At 44.1% G+C, this 12,355-nt stretch overlaps 1 protein-coding gene across 1 annotated transcript in view; it reads right to left on the reverse strand.

The window, feature by feature from the left end:
* Positions 1-11,978, reverse strand: part of LOC143283862 (cyclic nucleotide-gated channel alpha-3-like) — a 162,320-nt gene extending 150,342 nt beyond the window's left edge. Inside the window, exon 1 of the mRNA XM_076590240.1 lies at positions 11,760-11,978. Coding sequence (XP_076446355.1) covers positions 11,760-11,978 — 219 coding nt within the window. The remainder of the gene's footprint in view (positions 1-11,759) is intronic.
* Between the last annotated feature and the right edge of the window lie 377 nt (positions 11,979-12,355).

Genomic DNA, 12,355 nt, shown 5'->3' on the forward strand with positions numbered 1-12,355 from the left:
AGATCTGTGTACGGGTGTGTGTGTGTGTATATATATATATATATATATATATATATATATATATATATATATATATATATATATATATATCTTTGTATATATGTGTGGGGGTTGGGGGTGGGAGATATGGGCGTATATGTGTGTGCTTGTACAAGTAAGTGTTCATCTCTGTGAGTGTGTGTTTGCGTGCGTGTGTGTGTGTGTGTGTGTGTGTGCCGTGGAAGCTGCGATACGTAGGCTAGAAATGAGTGTGTGGAGGAGGGGGTTGGAGGAGGTGCAAGGTAATGTGTGTGTGTGTGTGTGTGTGTGTGTTGGAGCTCATGTACGTTTATATGTATTTGACTGTACTTTCATATCTGTGAAACTGCATGTTTGGTGCATTTCTGTTATGCATGTGTGGGTGTATGTGTGAATGTGTGTCGTCATATTTTACATTCATTCGCTTAATTATCACCATTGTTGTCTTATTTATTTATTTTTTATTTTTTATTATTATCATTTTATTAGTATTACTATTATTATTACTACTACCTTTTTCTATATTATAATTATTATTTATTTATTTATTTATTTATTTATGTAAGCTTATCTATTATCTATTCCCCCCCCCCCCCCCTTTTTTTTTTTTTTTTTTTTTTTTTTTTTTTTTTTCTCAAGGCCTGACTAAGCGCGTTGGGTTACGCTGCTGGTCAGGCATCTGCTTGGCAGATGTGGTGTAGCGTATATGGTTTGTCCGAGCGCAGTGACGCCTCCTTGAGCAACTGAAACTGAAACTGAAACTGATCTTCCAGTGACGTCAGTTTGCTACGCCCGATACCATTCCATTGTTCCAGGGGTTGTTCTTTTTTTCTTCTTTTTTTTCCAGTGACGTCAGTTTGCTACGCCCGATACCATTCCATTGTTCCAGGGGTTGTTCTTTTTTTCCAGTGACGTCAGTTTGCTACGCCGATACCATTCCATTGTTCCAGGGGTTGTTCTTTTCTTCTTCTTTTTTTTCCAGTGACGTCAGTTTGCTACGCCCGATACCATTCCATTGTTCCAGGTTTTTTTTGTTTTGTTTTGTTTTTTTCCAGTGACGTCAGTTTGCTACGCTCGATACCATTCCATTGTTCCAGGGGTTGTTCTTTTTTTTCCAGTGACGTCAGTTTGCTACGCCGATACCATTCCATTGTTCCAGGGGTTGTTCCTTTTTTTCCAGTGACGTCAGTTTGCTACGCCTGATACCATTCCATTGTTCCAGGGGTTGTTCTTTTTTTCCAGTGACGTCAGTTTGCTACGCCCGATACCATTCCAATGTTCCAGGGGATTTTTTTTTTCCAACAAAACCTGGGTTTGTATGACTGCTAGTGGGTATGTGTTTGTGTTTTACTGGCCATATTACTGTTGGTACAGCAATCAGCATTGACATAGCAATATTTGTTAGTTTGGTGTGTGTGTGTGTGTGTGTGTGTGTGTGTGTGTGTGTGTGTGTGTGTGTGTGTGTGTGTGTGTGTGTGTGTGTGTGTGTGTGTGTGTGTGTGTGTGTGTGTGTGTGTGATTGATGTCATATATAATGGTAGAAGCTGTGGTCGAATGTACAATGACAAGGGATTGGGATCCGGCACTGATGGTTCCTGATTCACTGGCTGCTCTGTGTGTTCGCCATAACCTTGGCAATTGCCACAGCTGTGTGTTGACACCGCCTGTGGTCAAACGGACAGTGACAGCATTGACTGAGATAACACTGGTTCGTGGACCCGATATTGTCACACACACACACACACACACACACACACTGTATGTCAGGCCAGGGGCATAGCCCTGGCTACTGGTACCATGTAACCCAGTACTACCTGGCGCATGTAAGGTCTCCCAACGACGGACCAGGCGGAGGAGGAAACCTTCCAAATGGCTGTGAAGGCGGAAGAGGATGACCAAAGAGCAGGGGGAGCTCTTATCCTTGGCTGGAAGTCCTCCTAGGAGACGGAGCTCCGAAGAAAAAACCTGCACCTGCCGAGGCCGTCCTACACGTGGCAGTATCTGCACCTGTAGGACTGTGAGCGTCGGTAGGCAAGAGAGTGGGGAAGGGACTGCTGGTCAGGCAACCAGGCTAATGTCGGAACGACGAGCTAGCCCTTCAACACCCAGCTTTCCCAAGCCCTTCGGCGATGGAGAAGTGGTAACGGGGACAGGCAGAGGGTGCTGCTGGCAGTTCCTAGTCACGCACGACTTTCACGCAGGCGGTTGTGGGGTGATGGTCGTCCGCCGTAGACTGGGGCAGATGCGGCGCCCGTATCCTCCCACAGTGTCAGAGCAGACCTTTCTAGGGACAGCGCTGCTCTCCCCACATGGGGAAGGGGAGATAAAAGGATCCCTGTACCTAGTAGGAAACCGCACCTACTTGGACATCCAACACTAGCGGTCGAAAACAACAGAAGAAAAGAACCAGGAGTCATGCCCTAACTCTGGGTGCCTGGAATGTTCGCACCCTTTTAGACAGAGACGACAGACCAGAAAGGCGCACAGCGCTCATTGCTAGAATGCTTGATCGCTACCAGGTGGACATAGCAGCCCTGAGCGAAACCAGGTTTGCCGGTGAAACCCAGATGGAGGAAGTTGGCGGGGGCTACACCTTCTACTGCATTGGGAGGCCAGATGGCACCCCAAGAACCTCAGGTGTGGGCTTTGCCATACGAACCAAACTTGCACGACAACACTGTCCTCTCTCAACTGCTGAATGAACATGCACCTCCCACTACCCGCATGCTCCCTGACAGACCCTCCGCCCCATGGTACACTCAAGACATTCGACTTGCAAAACGCAAACGTCGCCAACTGGAAAGACGATGGCGATCAACAAAACTGCAAGTCCACAATCAAATATTCCGAAAACAAATAAAGTCAAACATATGATCTCATCAGCAAAAACAAACTTCTTTTCTTCTCAAGTTCTCGATGCCACATCCACCAACTCTCTTTACTCTGTCATGTCAAATCTTCTTGGAACTGCAAATAAGACCCCTCTTCCTTCTGCCTACACTTTATCTGAACTCCCCAATGTCTTCTCCTCTTTCTTTTTCGACAAAGTCCAAAATATTCGTACCATCTTAGACCAAATGTCTTTCCAACCTGTTCATCCTGATCCTCAATTCAGCGGCACTCCTCTCCATTCCTTTAATCCATTGACTGAAACAGAAGTTCATGAAATCCTAAACGAAATGACAATGAAATCTTGTAAGCTCGATCCTATACCAGCCTCGGTCTTTTCCCAGTGTGTCTCACATCTTCTCCCCACAATCACCAATATTGTCAACTCATCCCTTCTCACTGGAACGTTTCCATCCACTTTCAAAACTGCAATCGTCCGGCCTCTTCTGAAGAAACCCAACCTTGACGCAAACATTTTGAACAACTATCGACCAGTTTCTAATCTTCCATTCATGTCCAAACTCCTTGAAAAAGCTGTCCTCAAGCAGCTCAACAACCACCTTTGTTTCAACAATCCCATCCACCCATTTCAGTATGCCTATCGCGCTGACCACAGCACCGAAACCACTCTCCTCCACATTCTATATAATCTACTGATAGCGTCCGACTCAGGAAAAAAAAATGCCTTCTTACTCTTCTTGACTTGTCAGCCACCTTTGACATGATAGACCATTCAATCCTTCTTTCCCGTCTTCATTTTACATTTGGTATCAACGGCACTGTTCTAAACTGGTTCAAATCTTATCTCACTGATCGATTCCAGTCTGTCATTGTTGATCATTTCCAATCTGAACCGGTTAAAATCGAACATGGAGTCCCACAGGGATCTGTTTTAGGCCCAGTGCTCTTCACACTGTACACTGCTCCTCTCGCTGAAATTATCAACCGCCATAATATCAGTCATCATTCTTATGCTGATGACACTCAACTCCAGAAGAGTGATACCCCTGAAAAATTGTTGTTGCTCTTGCAAGAAACATCAAACTGCTTCCTGGACATTCAAAACTGAATGACTCGAAATATGTTACAATTGAACGCGGACAAAACTGAAGCAATGATCATAGGAACTAAACAAAAACTGATCTTCCATCACAATTGGCACAATCAAACTTGGCAGTATATCCATCCCTCTTTCCACGTCAGTCAGGAACCTCGGTGTTATCCTTGACAATACACTGTCCATGCAAAAATGTATCAGTCAGACATGTCAGTCCTGCTACTGTCAACTGCAGCGCATCAGTGCCGTCCGGAAATATCTGTCCACTGACGCAACATCTAGACTTGTCGTTTCTCTCATTCTCTCTCGCCTTGACTACTGTAACTCTCTATTGTCTGGTTTGCCTGCTTCATCCATTCAGTCCCTTCAGCGCATACAAAACTCTGCTGCCCGACTCTTCCTCAGAAAGAAAAGATCTGAGCACAATACTCCTCTTTTGCAACATCTCCACTAGCTCCCTGTCTCACACCGAATAAAGTACAAGATCAGCACTCTATGTTATTGATGCATTCACAAAACTGCCCCTTCCTATCTCTGCGGCTGCCTTCACCTCTACACTCCATCTTGCTCACTACGATCAGCTTCGGATCCACTCTGTTTACGCATACCCAGATTCAAACACTCGACTGTTGGCCGCCGTTCTTTCTCTGTCTCTGGACCTTGCGATTGGAATGAACTTCCTCTTTCGCTTCGTCAAGTCTCCACACTCAGCTCTTTCAAGACTGGCCTTAAAACCCACCTCTTCCCAAAATAGCCTCCCTTGCCTGCCCTTCCTTGTCTTCAGTTTCTACAGTTATAGAGTTATGCATGCGTGTGAATGACTGGTACGAAAGCGTTTTGATTTGTCTCTTCATAAGATTCAGCGCTATATAAATACCATTATTATTATTATTATTATTATTATTATTATTATTAAATGAGCTTCATCCTTTGGATAGTTTCAGTTTCTCAATGTGTCACTGCGTTCGCACAAACAAATCCATATACGTTACACCACATCGGCGTATGTCTGACCAGTAGCATAACCCATCGCAATTAGGTTTTGAAAGCATGCAGATATATTTGTCGACCTATCAGAGTGGATTTCCTCGACAGAATTTTTGCCAGAAGACAACACTCATTCGTATGAGAAGTCGCTCAGTTTTGATCTTCCAGTCAACTTTGGGAGAAAGGGCGAGACAAGGATTCGAATACGGATCATCACGGACACTGTACTGGCAGTTGAGAGTCCTAACTACTCTGCCACATTAACCTTGGCATAGTTACAACAGACACAAGCAGCTTAGAGTGGAACCAGACTAGTGATTAAGGTATCACACACACACACACACACACACACACACACACACACACACACATATGTGTGTGTGTATATATATATATATATATATATATATATATATATATATATATATATATGTGTGTGTGTGTGTGTGTGTGTGTGTGTGTGTGTGTGTGTGTGTGTGTGTGTGTGTGTGTGTGTGTATACATACATATGTGCGAGTGTGTGTGCGTGCGCGCGCGCGTGTGTTGCCCTAAACCGAAACAATTGCACAATAATTATGTCCGACTGACATGAATTGTAATAATAAATAACAAACTTGGAAATCTGATTCAAATTTTTAAAAGACATTAAGAACGTATGGATCTGGACTGAAAACAGAACAATGCTTTCCCTTGTGAGCTTTGTATTCCCTCTTCTTGTTTTGTTATTGTTTCTGTTTTGATTTGGTTTTTGTTGTTGGTGGTGTTGTTCTTGTTTTTTTGGTTTTTTTGTTTTTTTTTTTTTTGTTGGTTTGTTTTTTGTTGGTTTTTTTGTTTTGTTTTTTTTTAGTTCTTTTGGCTCTAGGTTCTTTGGACTTTACGTCTGCACCACACACACACACACACACACACACACACACACACACACACACACACACACACACACACACACACACACACACACACACACACACACACACACAACACACACACACACATTGAGCGAGTGAAACACACAATAAGCGAATAAACAGACGTAAAGTGCGTCTAATCATTACGAAGTTACATTCATTTAGATGTGGTGTTTGCGAAAAGCCGCTGTCCCAATAGGAAGGACAAAAACGGACTGTTAAGTAAGCGGTTTTAATTTACACAGTTTTACAATCAATAAGCATGCTTCTCTCCATAAAAGCGGACACTGACCCGATCCGGTGTCGCCGAAAAGAACGCAGTTCTACTCATACCCCTTTGAACAACACCCTACAGATGCACAACCGGAGATTCAGATTCAGTTTCAAGGAGATGGCACAGCGTGCGGACTTCTCCATATGTGATATTCAACATCTGCTATAATTTTTTTTATTTTAAACCCAACCCAAAACAGAGAAAATTCTTTATGGCCATGCGCACATATACATATATCGGGAGTTAGGCGAAGATTGTTTTGGCAATTAGCAAAAGATATTCAAAAACAGCGACAGAGCGAGAGAGAGAGAGAAAGATTGTGTGTGTGGGGGGGGGGGGGGGGGGGGTATGTGTGTGCGTGCGTGCGTGCGTGCGTGTGTGTGTGTGTGTGTGTGTGTGTGTGTGTGTGTGTGTGTGTGTGAGAGAGAGAGAGAGAGAGAGAGAGAGAGAGAGAGAGAGAGAGAGAGAGAACCAGATGCCTGGCCTTCGCATAAACCAAACGCGCCGAACAGAGCGTGAAAGCACACCCCAGGATAACTAAACGTAATCTAAAGATAACCCTGGAAGTCTTTTCTCATGCTTGAGGTGTGTGTTGAATTCGTGAGGAAAACTCCACGGGGGCTGGGCTTTTTCAGGCAAGAACAAACAACTACAACAACAACAACAACAACAACAACAAAAAAACAAACAAAAAAAACCTACAAGAAAACAACATTAACAGCAAGAACAGCATCACGAAAACCAAAAACACTGTCAGTGTTTTCTCTCTCTCTTTTTTTTCCCCCCTGAAAGTCTTTTTTTTTTCTTCTCTTTTTTTTCCTCCTATACCGGCAAGTCCGACACAGCGCAACCCATCCCAACAATGGGCCGCTTGATGAGTAATCAAAGCCGGCAGAACGCCAACCCTGGGAACATTAGATCAGCGATCTGATGGCCCGTGGAGACAGGGGGAGGTGTGCCACCGTCTGACTTGAAGACACTTTGCGGGGCTTTGGCGCCACTGCAGTCACTGTGCGCTTTGTGCCAACACTTTCCGTTCAAGCAGTGCCGTCATGGAACTATGTTGTTGTTCCTCCCCTCCCCTCCCCTACCGCCACACCCCCCAGGACCCCTCCGATATTAAAGATTTTAAGACATATAAGTCTCTCTTAGCTCAAATGCTTTTTCTTGAAAATACAGTGCCAAATTAAGCACAATTGTTTCATTACTGGGTGGTCATCAACATCGTCGAAATTATCATAACTTTTATTTATATATATATATATATATATATATATATATATATATATATATATATATATGTGTGTGTGTGTGTGTGTGTGTGTGTGTGTGTGTGTGTGTGTGTGTGTGTGTGTGTGTGTGTGTGTGTGTGTGTGTGTGTGTGTGACCCCTCCGATATGCCTTTGTTCAAATCTGAGTAAGAGAGAGATTGCGAAAGAGAGAGACAGATACTGACAGGCAGACAGACAGAGACAGAGATAGAGGGAGACTGACAGGGTGACAGACAGGCAGACAGACGGACGGACAATCAGGCATGCAGACATATGAAGAGGGGCAATAAGATTTATGAACAAGAATTATAGTCAGGCATATATAAAATGTCCTTCCATAATTCTATATTAAAGATTTTAAGACACATGAGTCTCCCTTAGCTCAAATGCTTTTTGAAAACACAGTGCCAAATTAAGCACAGTTGTTTCATTCCTGGATGGTCATCAACATCGTCTAAATTATCATAACACACACACACACACACACACACACACACACACACACACACACACACATATATATATATATATATATATATATATATATATATATATATATATATATATATATATTATCATAATTATTATATTACCATTACCATAATTATTATTACCATCATCATCATTATCATTATTTCGGATGTACAAAATCTAAATCCAGTTAATGTCAATCGCAAATATCGGTCAATGTTTAGAGAAATATTTCATCACAAGATGTGTTGAATAGTGAACTCTCTCTGTCTCTGACTTTCTGTCTGTCTGTCAATCTGTCTGCCCCTCTCTCTCTCTCTCTCTCTCTCTCTTCTCTCTCTCTCTCTCTCCACACACACACACACACGAGCGCGCGCAAAATACTTATATATATATATATATATATATATATATATATATATATATATATATATATATATATATATATATATATATATAATCTTTCACTCGAGTGGATATAGGATTTCCCAAGTTTGTTATTTGCCATGTTTGCAAAACGTATTTTCTTCTCCTACACCTTGGTATCCACCACCCCCCCATACCCCCCCCCCCCCCCCCCCCCCATGCCCTTACCCTTAACCAAATTCAAATAGACATGTTCTTGTGTTATGTACGCAGTTAATTTTACCTCTTGCATTTAAATCATACATCATATCATAAGCCTAACGCGGATAGCCTATTGTATATCCGTAAGAGATTTCAGCCAATAGCTTGTACATCTCACTGCAGAATTAATTGTAATGAGGTACCCGTTCGTCTCTCAGTAAACTAAGTCATTTGGTGTTCTTGTGTCTACCCCGAAAACTTCTATATACCAAACAAATGTCCCTGTTCACAATGCACACTCGCTTTCCTATCTAAACGCCAGAAATCAGTAAGTTGTATCTGGGTATCCAAAATGTGACGAAATGGTCCAAAGAGGTGTTCTTCATAACAAACACAGTGTGTTTCCTCACAACAAGCATCAGTGTATTCATTGCTCTGTTAGTTGATCTTTACATGCAGCAAAAGAAAAAGAGACAGAAAGAGAGAGAAATACTCAGACGGGTAGAGAAAGAGAGAGACAGAAACAGAGACAGACAGACACACAGACACACAGAGAGATATACCGACAGACAGACAGTCATATGCTCTCTCTCTCTCTCTGTCTGTCTGTCTCTCTCTCTCTCTCTCTCTCTCTCTCTCTCTCTCTCTCTCTCTCTTTCTTTCTTTCTCTCTCTCTCTAAATCACACTATCACACACACAGACACACACGCACGCACACACGCACGCACGCACGCACACACACACGCACACAATAATAATAACAATGATAATAATCAATTAAAAGAAGAAGAAGAAGAAAAAGAAGAAGAAGAAGAAGAAGAAGAAGAAGAAGAAGAAGAAGAAGAAGAAGAAGAAGAAGAAGAAGAATGGATATCAAGATATGTGATCAGATGCTTCCACACCAGAAACAATGACAATAACAACATCACAACAAGAACAATGACACCGACCGCCCCATCTCAACTCAATCTGTCACACCAGTCTTACCACCACATCCATAACGACGTCACTACACCACTCCATCTCCACAGCAACCCCTCACCAGTCCCATTTCTCCTACCTCATAGCGTTCCCCATTTACTCTTCTCTGTTCTTTCTTTCTTTCTTTCTTTCTTTATTGTTGTTGTTGCCACAACAGATTTCTCTCTGTAAAATTCGGGTCGCTCTTCCTAGGGAGAGCGCGTCTCTACACTGACAGCGCCACCTTTTTTTTTTTTTCTTTTTCTTTTTTTTTTTCTGCCTGCAGTTTTTATTTGTTTTCCTACCGAAGTGGATTTTTCTACATAATTTTGCCATGGACAACTTTTTTGTTGCCGTGGTTTCTTTTACGTGCGCTAAATGCATGCTGCACACGGGGTCTCGGTTTATCGTCTCATCCGAATGACTAGCGCACAGACCACCACTCAAGGTCTAGTGGAGGGAAGGAAAAAAACTGGCGACTGTGCCGGGATTCGAACCAGTACGCTCAGATTCTCTCTCTTCCTAGGCGGACGCGTTACCTCTAGGCCATCACTCCACAACACTCATCCCATCCCATTTAACATTCACCCCATCCCACTTCTACCTCATAACATTCCCCATTTAACACTCACCCCATCCCACTTCTACCTCATAGCGTTCCCCATTTAACACTCACCCCATCCCATCTTCTACCTCATAACGTTCCCCATTTAACACTCACCCCATCCGATTTCTACCTCATAACATTCCCCATTTAACATTCACCCCATCCCATTTCTACCTCATGGCGTTCCCAATTTAACACTCACCTTATTTAACACTCGCTTCATCCCATTTCGACCTCATCACGTTCCCCATTTAACACTCACCCCATCCCATGTCTACCTCAACGTTCCCCATTTAACACTCACCCCATTTAACATTCACCCCATCTCATGTCTACTTCATAACGTTCCCCATTTCTACCTCATCACCCAATCCCCATCCCTTTTCGACCTCATCACGTTCCCCATTTAACACTCACCCCGTCTCATGTCTACCTCATAACGTTCCCCATTTAACACTCACCCCATCCCATTTCTACCTCATAGCTTTCCCCATTTAACACTCACCCCATTTAACACTCACCCCACCCCATGTCTACCTCATAACGTTCCCCATTTAACACTCACCCCATTTAATATTCACCCCATCTCATGTCTACCTCATAACGTTCCCCATTTAACATTCACACCCCATTTCTACCTCATAACGTTCCCCATTTAACACTCACCCCATTTAATATTCACCCCATCCCATGTCTACCTCATAGCGTTACCCATTTAACACTCACCCTATCCCATTTCTACCGCATAACGTTCCCCATTTAACACTCACCCCATCCCATTTCTACCTCATAACGTTCCCCATTTAACACTCACCCCATTTAACACTCGCCCCATCCCATGTCTACCTCTTAACGTTCCCTATTTAACACTCACCCCATCCCATTTCTACCTCATAGCGTTCCCCATTTAACACTCACCCCATTTAACACTCGCTTCATCCCATTTCTACCTTATAACGTTCCCCATTTAACACTCACCCCATTTAACACTCACACCCCATTTCTACCTCATAACGTTCCCCATTAAATTTTAACACCCACATCCCATTTCTACCTCATAACGTTCCCCCATTTAACACTCACCCCGTCCCATTCCTTCCTCATAACACTCCTCAATTCAACGCTTACTCCAACCCGTTAATACCCATAACGTTCCCAGCCCCATCCTTATATCGTCTCATTTCTACCTCTTAACGTTCCCCAATTCAACCCTCATCCAGTCTTATTAGTACCTTATAACTTCTCGTTGAATATACAAGATACATCTTTGATTGTTCATAAAACATGGAAAAGTGTCTTTCACACCGCCCCATTCCTACCTCATATTTTCCCCATTGAGCCCTCACCTAGTCCCATTCCAGCGTCATCAAGTCTCCAACTTCAGCCACCAACCTGGCTTATTCCCACCTCAACAAGTCTCCAACTTCAGCCTCCACCCTGGCGTATTCCCACCTCATCAAGTCTCCAAATTCAGCCACCACCCTGGCTTATTCCCACCTCATCAAGTCTCCAAATTCAGCCATCACCCTGGCTCATTCCTACCTTCTCAATTCAACCCTCACTCCATCCCATTCGTACCCCCACAACGTTCACATTCCACCCTCTCCCAGTCTCAATTCGACCTAGAAACGTTTCCACATCACCGTCACCCAGCTCCTACCTTGTAACGTTCATCACCCCCTACCCCCCTCCCTCGCCGCGCCCCTTCCACCCCCACCCCACCCCACCCCACCCTGGTGACTGCCTGACCTGCAGCGAGCGCACGATCCTGCCCAGCGTGGTGTTGCGGTACTTCTCCTCCTGGGCGTCCTGCTGCTCGATGCGGACGATCTCGGAGCAGGCGTCCTCGTCCGTGCGGACCGAGGGCTGGGGGCTGAGCCCTCCATTCTCCACCACTTCCAGCTCCTCCTCCGTGCTGTGGGGCCCGCACGCCGTCAGCTTGTCCTGCGACTGGCTGCTCGCCGCCATGGCATTACGTCAGCACCGGCAGTGCTCATCTGGGGGGGGAAAATGACGAAGAGTCAGATTTGTGTGGTGTTGTGGTTCCGGTTGTGATGTGCTGTGGTTGTGTGTTGTGTTGTGTTGTGTTGTGGTTGCCGTTGTGTTGTGTTGTGGTTGCCGTTGTGTTTGTGTTGTGGTTGCCGTTGTGTTGGTGTTGGTGTTGGTGTTGGTGCTGGTGCTGGTGCTGTGCTGTGCTGTGCTGTGCTGTGCTGTTGTTGTGATGTGCTGTTGTTGTGATGTGCTGTGTTGTGCTGTGTTGTGATGTGCTGTGTTGTGATGTGCTGTGTTGTGATGTGCTGTGTTGTGTTGTGTTGCGTTGTGGTTCAGGTTCAGGTTCAGGTTCA

Source organism: Babylonia areolata, chromosome 7, assembly GCF_041734735.1.
Source record: "Babylonia areolata isolate BAREFJ2019XMU chromosome 7, ASM4173473v1, whole genome shotgun sequence".
Lineage (NCBI taxonomy): Eukaryota > Metazoa > Mollusca > Gastropoda > Neogastropoda > Buccinidae > Babylonia > Babylonia areolata.